The 21,606-nt window shown below is 38.2% G+C and overlaps 1 protein-coding gene across 3 annotated transcripts in view; it reads left to right on the forward strand.

The window, feature by feature from the left end:
• Positions 1-21,606, forward strand: part of LTBP1 (latent transforming growth factor beta binding protein 1) — a 186,466-nt gene that overhangs the window by 78,593 nt on the left and 86,267 nt on the right. For all 3 annotated transcript variants that reach the window (XM_058802013.1, XM_058802014.1, XM_058802015.1), the window contains 3 exons: positions 4,041-4,265; positions 7,638-7,915; positions 18,848-18,950. In XM_058802013.1, coding sequence (XP_058657996.1) covers positions 4,041-4,265; positions 7,638-7,915; positions 18,848-18,950 — 606 coding nt within the window. The remainder of the gene's footprint in view (positions 1-4,040; positions 4,266-7,637; positions 7,916-18,847; positions 18,951-21,606) is intronic.

Raw genomic sequence — 21,606 nt, forward strand, 5'->3', positions numbered from 1 at the left:
TTGATTAAATGAAAACATTTGGACTTGATTAAATTAGTTTATCTGGAGCTGTTTGAGGTTGTTTGAGTATCAAAAACAAATTAGATTATGTAATTACATGAACAAACTGTATTTATCAGTGGTTTCCTAGCTGCTTTGTTGATGATTTCATGCCCTGTACTTGTGTTTCCAACCCATAGCTGTGGCAGCTTTATTGGAATTCATCTTGCAAATGTTGTTTTTCTATGCATTGAGCTGTTCAGAGACTCCCTGTGGGGGCATCTTGATGCACCTTCTCTGCCTGGCTCATTTTGAACCGTGATGCTCAGCAAGAAAGCTTGCTATTAGCAATTAAATGCGCAAGGATGGGAAGAATACTTAAAAGAGTTTGTGTTTTCTTAAACCTTTCTCCACATTTCTAAAGGATGTGTGGTCATTTATAGTAAAAAAAAAAAAAAAATTCAGCTTGTTCAATCATATGTTGTCTGTTCCTTAAGAGACCATTGAGAGATTTAGCTTACAGTAGACCTGAGTGAGGAAATTGTTCCCTTTCTTAGATCCATTAATGCTTCCTTAGTTTAGTTTGTAAGATACCCACACATGAACTGAAATTTCTTCTTATCCTATGCTGACCTATCTTCACATTTTTATCAAGGTCTGAGCTAGAGGGTTTCACTCTATAGTGGATATTTTTATTTCTTCTATTTTCTTCTTTTCAGAGGAAATGGTAACAGCCCAGTGAGAATCAGGCTTCAGTGTACCCTTTATCTGAATGTCTGTTGAGAACTTTCGTGCAAACCCAGCATCTTCAAATGGCCTCTCCCAAAAAGCATGGGTCTGGTTTTTGTCAGGAATGTCCCTTATGCCTCTGGCAGTATTCTGCCACTAGGTTTTGTAGCCTCAATGACAAGACAAAACAAAGCAAAAAACTTTGAGGAGAGGTTGAGCTGTTCAAACATACCCTGGCTTTATGTCCTGTGTCTGTCTTAAGTGGTCCTTTCCCTGGGGCTCTTTGGTCTTTGTTAAACAGAGATTCGCTGAGCCTTGTTAAGGAAAAGCAGTGGTTCCTTCCTCTGCCTTTTTGAAGGTTTATGCTCCTCCGGCTCACTTTTCTCAAATGGTCTGTGTGTATATTCCACTTCTAGTGATGTTATGTGCCTGTGATTTCCAGCACCAGTGTAATAATCAAATGCAACCCCTTTTCCTGGCCATAAACTACCTGAAGAAATCATGCAACAAAGAGTGTGGGCTTACACCTATTCAAAATAATTAGAAATTTTATTTCAGTGCTGTGTGGGTTTTTTATTTGGTCTTTTGTTTTGAGGTTTTGGGTTTTTTTTTTTAAGTTCTCAAAATATTTGCCATTTGAGATTGTCAAATTTTCAGTTTAGCCTGGAGATTACATCCTTTTGTTTGTTTGTTTTGCAAGGCTGACTTGAGCTTACAATTGAACATTTCAGAATTTAGAATTTTTATTACAGAACTTTATGTTCTCAGAATAGATTTCATGTATTCTTACTTAAACTTCCTTCCTCATACATTAGGCCAGAGATATAAATCAGTATCAGTTAACTGAGTGATTTACACCACATGATAATGTTGGAAGTTTGGAATTTATATATCCTGTTATGTTTAAATACTGAGGCATTAAATAGAGGCATTAAATGTTCTTAATTATTTACGTCAAACTAGACCTTTTAGTGTCATTTGTTTACACTTGTTTGCACAAATTATTTCGGTGGATATCTGAAGCAAACAGTTATGGGAAGGAATATGAACCAGTGCTTTTCTGTTGGCATCTTCCTTTCCAGTACTTTTAGCACAAACTTATTGCTCAAAAACAAAGCTTTTCATGTGCCTATTCATTCATTGCCACCAGATTCCTGCAGGAGAGGAACACGTGAAGAGTACCTGGTGGTGCAGAGATATCCACACAACTTGGCCTTCTAGATGTCAATTGCTTTACAGGAACAGTAGCACAGAAGAAATTAATTTATTGGGTAGAAATTCTGGACATATTTATGTTGTTTAAAAGGTGGATTTTGCATGTTACCGTGTTTCCTCAACGCTGCAGTGAGGGGGAAGAAAATCTGTAGGGTAGACCTCTTGCACTCAAAGAATTCCACAGTGAAACTACTTTTGTTAACCTTTATTTCACTGTACTTCCTTCAAACACCAAACTGCTCCTCCCTTAATGCTATTTCATATTGTTTCATTGTGTAATTTTACTTTGCCTGAAAACCACCTCTTTAAAAGCACTAGAATTCTTTGTATGTTGTGTCTATTACAGTGCAGCTGCTTTTTTGTGGCTGCTCAGGAAGAAATCGTACCAGAGAGAGAGAGGTGTCTGTCATGCTTTAGTCACTGCTGTGGTCAACCCTCCTTCACTTTGCTCTGAAGTCACAGCAGTTCTGTGAGGATGTCTTTTATACACTCATCATGAAGTCCCAGCAAGGGTTGGGACCCAAAAAAGTAAGGCTTGTGCTGTCATGGGTAGCCTTCCAAGTTTGACTTAGCACCATCAGCACAATGCTACAGCTTGAAGTACTTTCAGTCAGTTTATATTAAATGTAAATATAAGATAAGAAAAATATTAAATACACTTTTGCAGAGCACAGTGAAAAAACAATTCTGGCAGTTTGCATTGTGATGGACCTATCCAGCAATTGGGCACTGGCGTTCAGACCCTGTCCAGGCAATGTGAGGCTGCTCTGAGATGAGCCTGGCTGAGTGGGTGTTTCTTGAGCGTTTTCTGGGCCAAGGGAATTGCACAGCTGGCTTAGAACTCCTTGGACTGCTGAATGTTTTGTCTTCTTGCAGCACCCAACACACAGGTTCCTTTTCCAACACTGGCCTTCTATGATATTCATAATAGTAATACCCTGTGGTTGTCCAGAGGTCACAGCAATTGGAGTAATGAACACTAGGTTCTAAATTACCTTGAATTATCTGCAATTTGTTATTTTTATTGTAATTCATTAGAGACCAAGCAATACCAATCCAGCAAAATGCCATGATTAATGTAAAGGTTCTTATTTTTTAAAGTCAGAAACTTATCTTAAATCTGACAAATGGATACTGAGCTCCGTTTCTCAAATACTATTTGATTACTGACAGAAATGACCTCTGTTTGTCTTGAACAAAAACTTATGGTATTTTTACTGTTGTTTTCACATCGTTTAGTTCTTGGAAATTTTGACAGCTCGTTTACATTGTGATTGATTATAGCACCCCACATTATATTTTCAGAAAGTGCTGAACCATGCCTATTACTGCCTGTAGAGTTGAGAAGTATTTTTCATTGATGTCATTTTTCATGTTTCATCTGATAATTTATATTGCTGTAAATGTGCAAGTGCTAGCTAGCACAGAAATAATTACCCTTGTCTTTATATTGGAGTTACAAGGTTTTAATGCTTTGGAGTTTGTCTATGAAATCATTTCAGTTGCATCTCTTGATATTTTTATGATCTTTATGGGTGGATAAAAATTAGCTTCTTTTATCTGAAAAATAAATGTTAAGCACAAATCTAGATCCTCTGCAAGAAATAGTTTTCTAGAGAACAGCCAAGACTTAAAAGTCAAAATGGAAAATTTGTCCCCAGTACTTTCTGTTCTCGGGTGAGTTTATTCAGACTTCCAGGAAAGGGTAAGTAGTCCAGGATTTTCAGAAACAGGTGGCTGACAAATAAGAGTATCTGTACCAAAGTGTGAGTAAGAGATGTAGCCAGACACCATATTAGTTTAGTGTCTGTCTTAATAGCATCATGAAATTAAAAAAAATAGCTTGGATGTCTAAGGAAAGAATTGCTTTCTGTTTGTCATGCAGAGAAGATGTAAATGAGGCAGAGGTCAGAGATCACAAGGAGGGGAAGGGAAGTGATTCTACCACAAGGCACCTAGAAGTGCACGTCAGATGGATAGTCCTTCCTCAGATGTCTGAATGAAGAACAAAGCTCTGCAACCCTATTCCTTTCCTCTTCAACTTGTGCATGATATGTGGTCAGATAATACTAAAGCTAAAGTCATTAACAACATTTTTATTTCTGTTTTCATTTCAGTTATTTGCCACCTTCCATGCATGAATGGAGGCCAGTGTAGTTCTAGAGATAAATGCCAGTGCCCTCCTAATTACACTGGTAAACTTTGTCAGATTCCTGTGCAGACTGCCAGTTCTCCAAAACTCTACCATCACCCGCAACAGGTGAACAAGGCTGTAGGATCACAAGTTATCCACTCTACTCATACTTTACCACTGACAATGTCTGGACAGCAAGGTGTAAAAGGTAACTTCTTTCTTAATAGGTATTTTTAACTTGTTGGTTTTAATGAATTATGTTGAGTAGTCAACCAGTAACAATAGTACTACATCTACACATATCAAATATTGATACCACAACTTGAATCATGAGCTCACTAGAATGTGAGCATATTTTCCTCAATGACTGAAACAATAAGAAACAACTGTTATTGAAAAGAGGCTGTAGGTAAATTTACTTTGCTTTATGGCACAATTTAATGCAAATTGCAGAGTCCAGGGAAAATGCAGGGGATTTCTTCTAGAAGTGTAGACCTGTTTAAAAAGACAATGATTGTGGCTGAGCAGAGTAAATTGCAGTGTACCTAGACAGTTGCAAGTGATTCTATGGTTACTAATGGAGAGAAGAGACCATGCTTTTCAACATAAAAAATCTTAAATCTAAAGTAAAATTAAAGGTACAAGCCGTATTTATCTTGCATGACTTAGTAGAGTCTTATAAGTTAGTTTTGTGGGGAACTATTTAGTGTAGATAGGCCATGATAGGATTCACTTAAATAGAACATTCCTTCTGGGTCAAATAACAATATAATTAAATTTTTTTTTTAAATAGTGGGGTTTTCCTGCTGCTAATGCTGTGAAGAAAACAGCATTTAAGTCTGAAATGCATTAAAGTATGAAAGTCTGAAACATGAAAGTTCATTCAGCTTTGGATTACTGTTTTCTCTCATACTTTTGTTGTGAGGTGAAAACTTCTGATTACTTTGAAGAGAAGTGTTGGATTTATTTCTTATGTGTCCTATGGGTCTAGGTAGTATTTTATCTGGGTGCGATCTTGTCCACATAAAGTGATTTTCAAGCATCAAATATTGTATGTATTTCCAGTATATTTCACAAATGCTTGTTAGATGTTGGCAGAAAAATTATCCAAAGAATTCACCAGCACAGAGCATGCCTTCCCCTGCAACTCAGATTCTCAACCTAGGACCTAATGTGAATTTTGTTTTCTTGTTTGAATTGCCAGATTGATTTTTGGTCAAGGGTCGTTTTAAAATTACTTCTTCAAGGCTGGTATCTCTGAATAAAAAGAAAATATATAGGGAAAGACATGAGGAGGCTCAGTCACTGACAAATAGTTTCTGAATAACTTTGCTAAAAGATACTTATGATAAATATAATCTAATGTAGTAATTCTGTATTCAGAAAAGGACAGAGCTGTGAAGGAACTGTTGACAGTGTCCTGGAAATGGCAATGTTTTATAAGTACTTTTGAGTACCTCCTCCATCTGAAGAAGAGAATATAATTACCAAAACATTTAGCAAAACATCAGTTTATTTCTCTGCCTATGTAATTCCAGATGAAATAATTTGAGACCGTGGACCACAACCCCCAAAATTTTAATACATAGTTACTCTTCAGATTCTCTCCTAAAATGCACAATAGGTTTCTCATTGCTAAAGAGTCTGACCTCTTGAATATTTTTTCCCGACCTTCAAATCCTCATTGGAATCATTAGCAGTCACAATGCCTTTTCTTCTCTTTACGTGTCCAAATGAGGACGTTGGATTGTTGAGAGATGAATATTTTATTTCTTTAAAGGAAAGAATAAAACAATTCATACTGAAATGGCTGGCAAAAATAAAAATGAGCACATCTAGGCAGTGATCCAAGGCCTGGAGAGGATAGTGACAATAATACTGCATGGGAGAACCCAGCCTAAAATTGATGTTTTCAGCATCTGAACATCTCTGGATGGATTGAGAAACTAAAGCAGAAAAATTCAGTGATTTCTTTTGAGAAACTATATTTTTGAATCACTATTTCTTTTGAATCACTGTATTTTTTAGATTTAGCAGCTAGAGAAACTAGTTGAAGGGATCCCTCTTCATACATAAAAATATTGGGGTGAGTTTTGTTAGTTTTGTTCTTGTTAGAGACAGACTAGGCTGTCTTGTCTTGCCCTCCAAACCCAGTCTAACAGCCTGAAAAGGACCTCACTGCCTCTGCTTGTAACACTGAAGCTTTCCCCTGGGGGTTTGCCTCTGGCAGACCTCATGTAGGTATACATTTTGCTCGTGGGTTGTTTTCAGCTACAGGCAAAATCTTTACCCTGCGGCCATATTTTGCTGACTTTCTACCATCTTCTTGCTGATGTTTCTGTCCGAGTACATTGACAATTTTCATAAATGAAACAATGCAGTCAGTGTAAAAACACGTCTGTTTCTTTTAAGGAAGTCTTGTGTGAGACCAATTAATACTGATTATGTGCATAGAGAAATGAAAATGTCAAAAACCAAAAGCACTTTCTCCAAAATATTATAATTTTAAAATAGCTCCAATAAATTACATATGCCTCCTGAAGATTAGAGCTGAAATTACCTAATCAAGTTTTAAAGAACAGTTCAAACTTCAGGAGACAAGGAGATAATCCAGAAGACTGAACAGTGCAGTGTGCATCATAGAGAAAGCTGTATCAAATGGTATTGTTTGGTTCTTGATGTTTGGAAGGGGTGCTGCCTGATAGATTGTGTGGCCTCAGGCAGCCTGTGCAGTACTCACTGACAAGACAGGCCCAGCTGGACACGGGAAATGCTAACTTAGCTATGCAGCTTTACAAACTCCATGGCTTGTTACACACCTCTCCTCCCTGCCCACCCCACTAATTTGATTTACTTTAAAGGGCATTTTGTGTTCCAGTGAAAAGAGGCTTAAGGGTCACAAGCAGTTCTGTGCAGGTTGCGTTGACTGGAGGGTCTCAGTCTACATTCCCAGACTTAAAACTGCTACCATATTTAAAAACGGAAGTGTCTGAAAATCATTTCCTCCCCCTTTATCTGCCAAACCCTGAATTCAAAGTTCAACAAAGGGAGTGGTGATTTTAGATGGTTGAGATGCTGGCAGCTCTTGCAGGGGCGAACTTGGGACTTGGCAGGTACATAAAGATGAAGAGATGAAATCTGAAGCTTTTTCTGTGTTCCAGAGAAAGATGATGGATCTGAAAATGAAAACAAAGCTTACTATATATCCAAAAATAATCTAGTAGAGTATGAATTCTGGAACTTTGAATGGGATTCTTATTACACAGTATGACCACAAATATTAATGTCATACCAGCCAATTTGGACATCCATGTTTATCTAGCAGTCTTTACAATCCTATAATGTTGTTCTTTCTTTCATGAAGATGTTTCGTTTTCTTGATTTGTTAATGAGACTCGATGTGTTCTTTAGCCTTCCCTCTAACCTCCAAATTTGGCCTTCATTAATATTTCAGTCACTTCAAGGCACTCTGTAAAAATTCTGATTTACGAAAAAGAAATGTCTTAGAGGTGCCTAAGATGTCTTTTTCACATATTTTATTACCAATTTCTCTTATGTGTTTTTCCTTCAATTATTTTAGTGAAGTTCCCTCCTAACATAGTGAATATCCATGTGAAACATCCCCCTGAAGCCTCAGTTCAGATCCATCAAGTGTCAAGGATTGACAGCACATCAACAGGACAAAAAGCGAAAGTACCTCAGCCAGTACATCCACAGGTCTCTTACCAAGGTCTTCCATATCAGAAGACCCAGAAAGGACATACAGCTTACACAAATCAACAACCCATTCCTCATATGTTTCCTGTTTCAGTTAAAACTCAGCTTGGGCGCTGCTTTCAGGAGACTGTTGGGACACAGGTAAGAAATGTTTGCTAAGGCTTGCTGAGACAGGTAGCTTTAAAACTCTATTATAAAGGAATGAAAAAAAAAAGAAAAAATCCAGCAATTGGAGGGAAAGGACACATTTGAGCTTCTTTTCTGCAAGAAAATTATTTTGAGAATGTAACATTTTTATTAAGTAACAATTTTCTGAACCTCTTTCTCCTTCAAGATAATGTCTTTATTTTCTGTTGACTTGGGTCCCTGACATTTTGGTTTCAATTATTTTTTCCATAGCTTTTTCTTTTTCTCATGGAAATTCCTATTCAGCAATTTTATATGTTTTACAGTATTTGAGACTAATATTTTGAGTCTGTTAAGACTAATATTTTGAGTCTGACCATTGAATGGGGCAGAAAAATCATGAAAGCCAACTGATTGTTCTCTAGAACATTAAAACCTTAGTTCACTTAAAAATACTGTGTTCACATAATGTTTTTCATATGACTGTTCAAAATTGTGTATCTTCTTTCAATCCTGAAAGCATTTTAATAGCAACATGTGGTTTTATATTTGCATATATATTTGAATATATATATGTTGAGATTATAAAGATATGTGAAAAGATGATTAAGAAGTCAGTAAAATCCTGTTATTTATTGCTTATTACCTTTCTGAAATGTGGCTTTTCAGATCAAATGTCTTTAAGGTGAATGCATGCCTCAGACTGCAATAATGTGTGAGGTTTCAGGAAAAACCGCTCATTTTGGGACGTAATGTTAGAGAATAAGTACGTTATTTTTCAGGCTAAAAAATACTTTATGACTCTATCGTTGAAGGTGTGAATTTTAAGTTTATCACAAAGGTTGCTTTGCTTTTGGTCCTTCCAGTAATATGCACCTAAATTAGCCAATTTTCAAGCATCAAATATTGTATGTATTTCCAGTATATTTCACAAATGCTTGTTAGATATTGGCAGCAAAATTATCCAAAGAATTCACTGGCACAGAGCATGCCTTCCACTCAAATGGACATCTCTCATCACTCCTGAGATGGAAGAGTGGTGCAAAATGCCCTTTACAAGTGTTTCTTCTGGCTGTTTCTTCCAGCTGAGAGTGAATTTTTTAGAGGCTCTTAAATTGTGTACAACCCCTGCCTTCACCCCACAGAAAAAAGAGGGAAGAGACCTCAATCCCTTACTCACAGATGGGCAAGGAGTTTGGAAAGGATCAGCAATGGGGAAGAGACAGGAGCAGGAGTAGGGTGCAGTCAGAAGCAGGGTGAAGGTGACGTAGTTGTCAGGCCCACCTGCTATGGGCAGAATGTTGAACTTAAAAATCACAGTTCCTTAGTCTCAGTCTCCTGCCATCTCTAATAAGTTGACATGAGGATGCTCAAAAGTAATCCATTCTGCAAAAGGCAATGGAAGAAGTTAATTTAAATTTAATTTGGTTGTTGCATGCCAAAAATTTTTTTAAAAGACCAGAGTTAAGTTTGCATATGGAACATTAAAGGCTAAACTTTACTAATTTTCAAATGATTGGTTTGGGATCTGCACTTTTAATTTACACTGGTGAGTTCTTAATGATTGTCTGTTTCAAGCATATTAAAATTTTCATTTTTCTTTTTCAACAAGTGTTAAAGCACATGAACTTTCAAATGAAAGTTCATGGGTTTTACATGAAAAAATATAACAGGACCTGTGTTTACAACCATTTATCTCTATTTCCTAAAATGGTCAGTCTAAAAAGCATGGCATCATAATGTGCAATCCTAAAAATCTGGAAATAAGTGTGATAATTAATAGTTGCTTATTATTTTTTGATATTTCTCTTTGTACTCATAGATAAAGGAATACAAATTTACTTCCTTGGTCTTACACTTTGCAATGAGTGCTCTTTTATCTCCTATCTCCTTTTAAAGGGGGAGAAAAGGGAAAATAAGCTTGCATTACCCTAATGTCTGACTTGAAATCTTACTAAATGCTTAGTCACCAATTTTTACAACTTTTTTTCAGTATTTCCCTGGAAAGACTCAAGAAAGGGTACTGCCTCCTAGTTTAGAACAGTGCGTGTTCTCAGTTTTTACAGATTTCATTGATCAGTGTCCATCTTGAAGAAGAGCATAGTAAGGATTTCAGAGGCATTCTGTTACAGTGATAGTTCAATTTAGAATTGGAGTTGTAGAATGGCATTTTGTAGAACATTAAGACCTTGCCATAAATATAGATCTAAGTGACTCATTTACCTTTCAATTTGAATCTGAAATGTTATTGTTTTTTTGAAGCCAGTCAATGCTTGTTATTTATGTTAAATATGCCTTGAACTGGGAAAGGCAGCTTTTTTTTTAAGTGCTTAATAGACCTACTTTTAAAGAATTAGGTTTGCAGTTTCTTTCATATTTGCTTTGCTGTGTCTGTGGGTTCTCTCTGTTTATTCAGATGCAATACTAAAATGAGCTTTCCCTATTAGTAGCCATTAGTAGCAAGTCCTTTCTGGAGTTGATGCTGGATAATTTTGATACCCATACTTAGTTCAACAATCATCAGTGTTTATACATTTTTTTGCAGGGTGGATTGTGTATTTGGCTTCAGAAATGTTTTATTAAATATCCTGGGATCCTGAGACGACTTTACTGTCTGTAGAGCAGATTGGTTGAAAGATTTGTGTGTGGCCTCTTGTAGACAAGTCAACTAAGTTGATTAGGGCTTTGCTGAACTTACTCTTGGTCCACACTAAAAGCACAGGATTAAAACTGTATCAGGATCTCCTTTGTGGTTTTGTGTGCATGTGTAGCTTCTACCATTCTGTTTCTCCCCATCCCTTGTTCTCTCCTTCTTTTTCCTTTAATTTCAGCTGCTCTTCAGTTACAGGTCCTTTGATTTTAGTGCTCTGAGGTTTTTTTCATAATCTTCGGTGGAATATTTTTCATCTCCCAGCACATTCTTCCTTGCCCTACCTTAGTTAAATTCCCTCAATGTATCTCATTCAAAACCAGTAGGATATTCAATTTCCAAGACACAGAGAGTGCATTTTCTGCAGTGAGTTTCCAAGCAAGTGCATACTGTTACAGTTAGCAACTGGAGCCACCTTGAACTGAAGTTCAGAGGACATTATGGCACAGACAGTTGAAAATCTGGTCATATTGCAGGCCTACAATCACTTTTCATTAATGACATAGGAATTCTTTCAGACCTTCTCTTTCCTTAGCTGTCTGTAATACCATAAGTGACTGTAACCAAAGACAGCAACCATGAGAGCAAGCTAGTAAAAGGTGAATGAAAATATGTCAGTCTCCCAGCTCAGAAGGACAGGGAGAGTAGAGGGACAAGAGAAATGAAATTTCCCAGTTTAATAAGAATAAATAAATAAAGACAAATTTTTGTAAATACATGTACACACGTGTGTGTGTTGTTTAACTGTGATTGTTCTCTGAAGCTTCCTCAGCACTGTGAAGTAAAGTGGAAAGAAAACTACAAAAGTATCATTACTATTTGAATTTTTAAATATGTTACAGGAAGAAAATAGTGTTTTGGATGGTTCTGTTTTGTTCTCAAGTCAATTCACTTTTCCTGGCTGCCTCTCTTTTCTCTGAGTGGAGCACTCAGCATTTATTTCTCCTCTGGGAGATGTTAATGGTGATTGCTCCAGGATAACTTATCATGTTACATGGTAGCCCACAGTGATATGTCCCACAAAAAAGTTGTGGCTCATCAAACTCTTTCCTAGTACCACAATGTTTTTTGCAGGATATATCATAAAGCATGTTAAACTGCAGCCCGTAAACTTGCTGCTGACATAAAAATATAAAAACAAACCTTTACCTAAACTTGCTTATTGTTGATGTAGAGGAAATAAAGGCTTGAAGTTGGGAAACAGACAGAATGGAAGCAGTAGGACAAAAATGGCAATTAAGATGGAGAGCAGTAAATTTTTGGAGAGCACGCTATAATGATGCCTTCAAAAGCTGGAGACTGGGTGTAGTGTCCTGCAAAATATTTTATATCCATGTACTCCTTTATTTCTGAAATCCAAGGAGTTGGTCATCTTAGACCACTGATTCACTAAGTCCTATTTAGAAAGCAAGCAGATAAGGAAGATTTTGTTTCTCTTTAATTCTTCCTCTTCAGATGATTTTAATTTTAATTCTAATAAAAATACCTTTATTATGACACAGGATATCTTATTTCCCAAAATCCTTCTACAGCGTCAGTAGTGTACCTAGTAAAGGCTGTGTTGATATTCTTGAGTCCTGTTGATTTTGCTTATAATTTCTTTGCATTTAAATCCAGAAAAGAATGCACTTGCCTGCTGTCCATGAAAATCCATATAAAGATAATTGAGCACTACTTTTTTCACCCCTTAAGACACTTTGAAAGTTTTTACTGAGTATATTCACGTGTTTTCCATTTTCCTATGGTAACTGCATTGCAGTAATATTATCACTAAAAAATGGGGTTTTTCCTCAAAGTTATTTGGGTCTCTTCATTGCTTCAATGTAAAAAAAATTTCAAAACAGCAAGAAATTGGAGAAGTTGGTACTGCAAAAAATTCTTCTAAATCAGACTCTGTCTGTCTAGATTCACATGTAATGCTGTGCTCTTCTACGGATATTTTTGGGTATAGGTTTACAGAAAGATACTTCTAGTGATCCCAGCATCTGTAGTTTAAAAACAAAATTAAAAACCATTGTTATTCTAGAGAGAGACAGATACTGAAATTGCTTACCTTGATGAAAGGAACACATGGCAAAATGTCCAGAAGAGAAGCTGGCTATGAAGTCATGTCTGCCTATCCTTGTTCATTCCTCCTCATGTAACTGCTGAGAGGACCTGGACTGCTCTCTGAAATGCTCACTACAAGAATTTCAGAAATATTGTCTTCTGATCCCCCCTTCTTGTTGTGGTACTTCAAATTCAAGTCTGTTCCAGGTTGCTATGTTGGGGGGTATATGTTCCATTCCTCACTTTTTAGTGGTTTGCTGCATGATGCTTTAAGCTTCCCTTGCAAAGTTCTTTAAAAGGTGTTGCAGAAAAGGTCCATAATTGTTACACCTCTGTTCAAAAGGACACCTGAATTAGAGTTGTCTTGGTATCATGAAGTGAAGTTTGGTGGATTATAGTGATACTTTGAAAAATCATCTTAAAGAAAATCTCAATATAGCATCTATAGCAGACAAAAGAAGCATATTTTTGATAAATTAATGGTTTTAATTAATTTATTTTAATTATTGAAATGTTTTAATAAGTAACATTAATGATGAACACTAGGAAAGACTTGTGCAAATTATAAGGATTGTCCATTTTTCAGTGCAATCAAAACTCTCACATATGCATTCAAATGTGTTTCAAATGCTGCTTAGTATGTCTGATCAACAGATACTAGTTAACCAACATCTTAAGTGGGATAAATTTCTATGGAGACAGTTTATTTAATACTTTGTTTCAGCAATATCTTTTACAGGAAAAGTTTGTTTTGGTTTGAGCAACACATTTCTGTCTGCTGTCAGACTTAATAGAATACAAAATAAAGCCAAATGATAGGTGGCAGCTGGAAAAGGTCAGAAATTATCAACATTGTATCATGGTCAAGATTCTGACTGCAAATCACTAAGCATTTCCTTCATTCCGACAAGGGCATACACTGGCTGGGTACTTAACTTTGAGAATATGCATTCAGTTTTTAAAAACTGGGCTTAGATAGTTGATGAGTTTTTCATGATGGGAAATATTAAACAAAGACATCAAAGTTTTTTAGTTAGAAATCGGAACAGCAAAATATGTTGGTAGCCCTTAAAGCCTAACCCAACATACTGATGCTACTGTGTGCAATACAATCATAGTGTAGTGTGGAAGTGATGACAGCAGTGATATGCCTGTTGAAGTTATCCATTCAACTGTATAAGCATCCCTGTTGAAGTTCAGATTTAAGAAAACATTTCCTGGGGAGGTAAATTTCAGGTATTTTCTTTTTTTGACAGCTGCATGAAATTAATTTTGGTATTTATCTTCTTTAGGAAGGAGAAGCGATACAGTTTTGTGCTTTGTACTGGTACTTTTTCTCTTAGAGCACTTTTAAAACCTCTTTTCTTTAGAATAGTCTTAAAAATACCATCTCATAAAATAAAATAACTGGAATTCCTTGAAGCTCATGGTTTGGCTTCTGAAGTTCTTAAACAAATAGACTGTCAGAAATTGGTGTGGATTCATTTGCAGGATTAATGTTTCATTTGCAGTAGTTTCTTTGCAAGATCAATACTCTGAAATATCAGAAGATTAAACATGTATCAGATACCAAAAACACCAAACATTGTTTTAATTACTCAAATAGAAGAAAGCTGGATAATTTTTACTTGCTTATGAAGAATGTTCTGCTTAAGCCAAAACAAATTCTTTACCAGTTCTTCTGGAAAGTCTGGAAGTATTTAAGTTTCTCTCCTCTGCTTATGAGACAATGCCTGTTAGCGAGCCAGTGCTACATGGGATAACACTCTTCATTTGTAACAACCTGTCATTCAGCTGGTCAGTAAGCTAATTAAGAATGTCTGTTAATTGTTTCAGTAATACAGTGTATTGAGTTTGAGGTTTCTTGCTCTGTTTGTCGTTCCTATAGGAAAAAAAAAGAAGCAACAATCCAAGGTCTGTGCCTGTTGAATAGTTTGCAGAAAGTTAAACAGTGTATCCATTCACTTCTGCTATTGTGGTATGTGAAATGCAGTCTTTTGAGCTGTATCCCAGAGTCATTAGCTATTAGCTCAGGCAAAGCACCTATCAGTTTCAATCATAGCTAATCATGTGACACTCCTTTATTTATGTCTGTATTGTGGTTTTAACTAACAGCTTGTGACAGGGATTTGTGGATGGGCCACGCAGGAGCGGGAGTCCCAGGAAACCTTGTGGTCCCTTGGCCAGGATCCTCTGCGGCTGCTCTGAGAGTAATTGCCAGACTGGGCTCCCCACTGCACTTTACAGGGAGCTGAATAAATTTCCTCCACTGCCTTAGCAGATGAGTTGCAAGGATATAATCCTTCCTTTTCCCTGCCATTGGAAATGGTGCAGCACTGATGGCAATACACAGCTTAGCACTCTAGGACTGTGGAGATGGGGCAGAGGCTGGAGTCTGGACAGGGTAACAGAAAGTGATGTGGCTTGGGGTGGCGTTTGTGCCCCAGCACAGGGTCAGCCAGAATTTCAGTCTTCCAATGGGAATATTCAGTACTTCCTTCAGTTATATAAAATATTGGCACAGGAGCCTAGGCACGCATGAGGAAAAATATGTGGATTTGAAACAATACTTTCAGTGTCTCTGAGTGCTTTACCCAGGAAGAACTTTGTTTTATAGCAGTACCATGTGTTCATCATACTGCTACTACTGCTGAGTCTCTTTCAGCACAGTTGAGCTCTTTTATACCAAACCTTCATGACTTTTTTGCCTTCTGAACCAGTAAGACTTATTTCCAAATCATAAGCTTATGACAGAGATATCATTCATGAAAATCTGTACTCTTTTCCAGGAGCCCTCAGGAATACAGACTCGATTAGTTTAAAATATGTGTATATGATGGATAGAATAGTGTAAACTCAAGCTTAAAGAATGGCATTATCTTCATGCATAGTCCAGCATGGCTTTGTTTAGTTTTCCTGCTTATTTTAGGCCTATAAGTGTGTGTTGGAGTTGTGTAGAATGGTGAAACAAACTAAAAAACAGTTATGGATTCCTCCAAGTGACTTTTCCAGTCACTTGTGAGTCAGAGACTGAAAAAGACTGTCTGAAGAGCTTATGAGTTCATCTTGGTAGTAGGAAGTGTGTTAAGACTTTTAAAGTGGAAAGGAATTACCTATAAAAGTTTTTGAGACCTGTAGAAATAGAGCTTCAGTTCCTGTATGCTTAAGGCTGCTGAAAGGAGCGAGCATCTTCAGAAAACATATCGGGCTAAGGAACAGTTTGTGCAGTGCCATAAGTGTTTAGAGTATCTGAAGCACTACTAGATGAACCAGAGAAATCAGGGTTTATTAGCCACAGAAGAACTCTGTTTCTGCTTGGATTAGGACTTTGCAGAGCACTCATGTTTTGTGATGCATATCTCCAAAATTACACAGATCTTAAGGCAATAGGAGCCCCATGTGGGAGTTGCTTTTCCTTGTTGCCCAGTTTCTACAATGATCTGGATGTTAACCAAATTATCATTGATTCTTCAAGCTTTAATTCACCATAGAAGCAGTGGGAGCAGCAGCTTTAATCATTGCCAGCTTTTACTGACAGAACTGCAAATCACAGTTGCCAGATGACTCAGACTTTGGCATCCTTATTTTTGCTCATGATTTTTATATGGAAATTCGAAAAAGTTATGACCACAAAGATCATGATTTTCAGTGGAGTGCAAATACTGTAGCACCACACCTAAATTATAAGTGGGCTTTAGTCCATCTTCCTCCTTCTCCCCTCCTTTTTTTTTCCCCTTCTTCTCTTTTAGCTTGTTACAATTAGATGACACGTTTTCTATTTTGGGGAAAAGGGGAAAAAAGGTGGGGGGGCAGTTCATGATGACATGTTGGCTCTCATGTTAGTGGAATCTTGCCTTGACACATGCAAGCTCCTGGGATGTGTCCTTGAGGTTTTGACCTTGAAGAGAAACACTGGGTGTTAGGTAATGTGCCTCACTGCCCAAATGCTCCATTTCTGAGATCATAAGGGGAGATCCAACCCCAGCCTTGATTCCTCCCATTTCTTTTTGCAGACTTGTAAAACCGAGGTACGGTGTGGGGAGAAAAGCTGGGTGCAAAATGCTTTAGCTGACTCTTGATAACAGCCACAGTGTATGACTTTACCAAGTGGCTTCTCTGTCTTTGAAGAAGCTCTAGAAAAGGAGTGGAACATCTGTAACTATAAAGCAAAGATAGCTGTGGTTATAAAGTAAAATGGTTCTTCCTGGAGCATGCCTGCCTGGGATGCAGGTTGAGAAAACCAACATTGTGTAAAGATGTAGCTTGAACTCCTTAAGGTTTTAGGGTAACCACATAGAGGAGGCATTATGAGTACTCTGCAGTTGAGCTTCTGGGATGTGCAGGACAATCTGTGTATCCTCTAGCAAGGGCAGTTGGAAGAGTTTATTTCAGTTTTGAAAACAGCAGAGCTGCTGTGGCAGAGGAAATTGTACAGAATTCCCCATTTATGCATCTTGATGGTATTTCTGAAGTACCGGGCTGGGACTTGCTTATGGAAGCAGAACTGAGTGGCCTCTGACTGATGGTCAGTGGTCTGCCTTGTATTAACCCTACCAGTGCCTAAGCCAGAGGAGTGCAAGACAGCTGAAAGATATGCATTCACCTGGGGTAAACCTGGGCCTACATCTGAAAAGTGGGACTTGCTGAGATACTCCACTGTTTTAACACAGCCTAATACCATCCTGGCAAGAACTATTTCCCTCCCTTGCAATATAGGAAAATTTGTCATCAGACCCACTCCAGACAGTAATGTGAAAATATACTCCTGAAGTTGCACAGTAACTGAGCAGTCTGTTTGAACCTGTTTGGCCACTCTTTTCTTTTGGCTGTTCGTGTGCCTTGCCAAGCTGAGGCTCAAAGCACAGGCGGTGCTAACCTGTGTGTGGGTAGTGGGCAGAGGCACACAGTAGCCATGCCAAGTTGCCCTGGTGCTAAAATCTTGGACATGTGTGGCTGGCTGTCACTGAGATGGAGGACACTTCAAACTTCTCACATATCCCTTGACACAGATCTAAGCTTCAGGTGCTGCACATGCTGAGCTGCAGTCTGATGTTTAAATGGTGAGCTGGTGCTGCTTTTAATTTGTTGTGATACTTCAGGATGTGTCTGGGGAGTATCTGTGAGAGAAAATGGCTGGGATGATGCTTTGCTGGGCCTCCCCATGCAGAGGGGACCCTCTGATGAGTCAGAACCCTTTAGAGTAGCTTGCTATGCTGTTAGTAGTCACACTGTAAAGCTACACAGGGTAACTTTGCTTTAGAAATATCATTGGCTTATGTATGACAGTATGATTAAGATCACACTGGAAAAATTTTGGGAAAGCTGGAGGAAGCTGTCAGTCAGTGCCTGTGCATTCAGCATGTGTATGTACTGTAGAATGACTGTGTTACCAGCTAAGTGAGAGCAACCACAAGGCCACACCCTGTGGCATAGGATGAGCCAGCTATCTTGAGCTGAAAGCTGTGTGGCAATGAACATTTGGGTCAGAGCTTACAGGCTGTCAGAAAGCAGAGTTAGATTAGGGAAAGTCTATTCACGCCATACTGAGGATTCACACTTCAGCACATTAGAATTGTTTGCTGCAGTGCCTATTTATATCACATTTGCTTTGAAAGTGTTACTAAGTGCAGCTGTTGTGGACGTCTCCTGGGCCTTATGTGTTCCATTGTATACCAAATTAGCAGGTTTAGATGTTTGGGGGGTCTTTTTAATGTCTGCAGCTGAAATACATTTAAACTTTCTTTACCATGCAAAATGGAAGAAAATTGCAAAAGTCAAGAACATAACTAGTATGTTGTAAGCTTCCAAATATTAATAGTCTTATCATTATGAAGAGTAATAAGTATGTTATTGATTGGTGGGGAATGGAAATTGACCTCAGAAATAATAAGGTATTTCAGATAATTCATAGAGCTTTTGAAAAAGTGGACAAGCATGTTTTTATGATGAAAACGATAGCTGCCAGTGGTGAATTACTACCTTAGGAATATACTCATTCATTCCTATGACATACTGTTTTCTTCTTCTTTTCAAGGCAACATGGGGGAAGAAAATAATGTCTTTTAATGTGTTCATGCCTGTGTAGAGAGCCTCTGCAATGTGTGAGCACCATTTTAGTTCAGTTAGGAGCTCCATTGAATCTTCAGTGTCTCAGCAAGAGATTGACCCAAAATGACTGAAAAAGAACATTGTACTGCGAGTGTTGTACAGTATCACTAACCAGAGTATTCTTCACCTGACTATTTCAGTGTGGCAAAGCACTTCCTGGCCTTTCCAAGCAAGAAGACTGCTGTGGAACCGTGGGTACTTCCTGGGGTTTTAACAAATGCCAGAAATGTCCCAAGAAGCCATGTAAGTGCTATTTTATTGTTATTCTTGTGGCTTTTTCCGCTCAAGTAGTATTTTCCTTTTTTCAGAAGGGAAAAATACCGAAGGAACCTAGTAGAAAAAATGTGCTATGATTTGATTAGGGACAGGTTGTAGAAACTGGAATTCCCTTGCATGCCAACAGTTACAATATGCAGGCACTTGGTGCAGCCAGCAAAGTTGACGTCATAGGGTTTTTCCCCTGCTTCTTCCTCCTTTGAGTTAGTGATGGACTGTTGCATTTACTCAGTGCAGGAAGAGTAATCACATTGATTTTCCAGCTGGACTTCTTTTTTTTTTTTTTTAAGTTTGCAGAGAAATCTTGAATTAGGGAGGCGCCAGTTTCTGCTTGGAGAGAATGCGGTGACCTCTTGGGACTGCAGATGAAATTCCATGTTTGGAGCCAAGGTCTTCCAGGCTCTAAATTGCTGGTTGCTTTTTTTTCCTCTGCTTTTGAAATATCTTACCCAATAATTAGACAATGACAAAGACTTTCTTCAGTATTTTATTAGGATTTGACATCGTATTATAATGAGAAAAGAATTTAGTATTATTTGCATGATTGGTGAGGATAATATCTTGAACTTTTTGTGAATTCTATTATTGTTGCACAGGAATAATAATACTTCTGTGTCATGTCATATTTTCAGCATTAAATGAAAGATGGGAAAAGATAATGTGATCTCTGTTTTGCAGATGGAGTGGACTTGCATTTACTGGACCAAAAATAGGTCATTAAACTGCAGTCATTCTTACCTAGTTCTTCTAGGGACCCTGTTATTCAGATAGCAATATTGGAAATATGTTCAGTGTTTGATTTTTTTGGAAGCATGTGCTTCTCTGAAAGTCATAATGTGGATGTAAATACAATTTCAGCAGAAAATATGCTATTACTCCTATTTCTCTGACTCCTCCTTCCATAGGAGACTCTGATATAAATTTATGATAACTCAGTCTGATTTGCTAGTTCCTGAAACATTCTGTGTGTTTGAGTATGTCTATCTTCTGACATGCTTTAGAAAGAGAGCCTCCTTGGGTGTTTAAAGGTCATAGTTAAGAAGTCTCAGGTATCTATTTTATTCCTGTAGCATGTAAATACAGTTTCTAAAAGGAGCATACGTGCCAACAGTATAAAATTGAACAAAGACAAGTGCCAGATTCTGCACCTGGCCCCGGGCAGCCCCGGATGTATGTACAGACTGCAGAGTGAGAGGCTGGAGAGCAGTGCCAGTCAGAAAGTTGAACCTGAGCCAGCAGTGCCCTGGCAGCCAGGGGGGCCAGCCCTGTCCTGGGGGCATCAGGGACAGCATCACCAGCCAGGCAAGGGAGGGGATTGTCCTGCTCTGCTCTGAGCTGGGGCAGCCTCACCTTGAGTGCTGGGGGCAGTGTTGGGTGACACAATGTAAAAACGACATTGAACTGTTAGAGAGTGTCCAGAGGAGAACCATGAGGATGGTGAAGGGCCTTGAGGGGAAGCTGTATGATGAAAAGCTGTGGTCACGTGGTCTGTTCAGCATGGGGGAGACTGAGGGCAGAGCTCACTGCAGTTACAGCTTCCTTGTGAGGGGAACAGGAGGGGCAGGCACTGATCTCTGCTCTGGGGTGACCAGTGACAGGACCCAAGGGAATGGCCTGAAGTTGTGTTAGAGGAGTCTTAGGTTGGATATTAGGGAAAGGTTCTTTACCCAGAGGGTGGTTGGGCACTGGAACAGCTCCCCAGGGAAGTGGTCACAGCACCAGCCTGACAGAGTTTGAGAAGGGTTCAGGCGATGCAATTGAGCTACAACTGAAATCTAGTTCATCAGAATCATAGTGACAAGTGAAATGTTGCTTATTTTTGGATGTAGGTGTGATACGAGAAAAATCAGAAAAGAGCTGAAATGTGTTTCAACAAAAATTGATTGGAGCTACTAATACAAATTTTTGGTGCCTGATTTGAAAGGAAGCACACTTGCTAATTCTTCACAGTTCAGGTAAAATATTCATTGTCTCAGCCTGGAATCCACAGTAGATGTATGGATCAGGCAGCTGCTTAATGGCACAGTGCTCAGCACAGTGTTAAAAGCAAGCAAACAGGGAAACTGTGATGAACTTCTGATCCACAGGTGCTTCCTAAGTGGGTGCAGAGAAGTGCTTGAACTCAACCTAAAACCTCTCCTAAAGGGAAGTCCACCACTCTTTTTTCAAAGCACTGAATAATTTCTTTAAATGCTAATGAGATGAGCAATGTCCTTTTGTTATAAAAAAGTTTAATGACTAGCATGCTTGCTCCAGATGGGACACTTCAGAGTTCCTTTATCTGCCATAATAATTTCTAATCTACATTTTATACCTATGAGGAGATGCCCTAACCCATAAAATGTAGAAACAATTCTTGGAACAGGTCTAGGAACCCAGTCTCTTTCCCAGAGCCCTTAATTACTCACAGTATGAGTCATGCTCACTCCTGCTTTCTGGCTCAATTTGGAATTGTTTTTTTGAATGTAACTGTATGATTTCAGGAGGAGACAGAGAATGGTGCCACTTGGAATAATCCTCTTCTTCTAATTAAAGCATTCCTGGAAAGTAAGGATTTGTGACTCCTAGATGTAATAGGACACATTTCTCATCTTTCTAGGTGGGAGTTCTCACTGTAGGTTAC

Source organism: Ammospiza caudacuta, chromosome 3, assembly GCF_027887145.1.
Source record: "Ammospiza caudacuta isolate bAmmCau1 chromosome 3, bAmmCau1.pri, whole genome shotgun sequence".
Lineage (NCBI taxonomy): Eukaryota > Metazoa > Chordata > Aves > Passeriformes > Passerellidae > Ammospiza > Ammospiza caudacuta.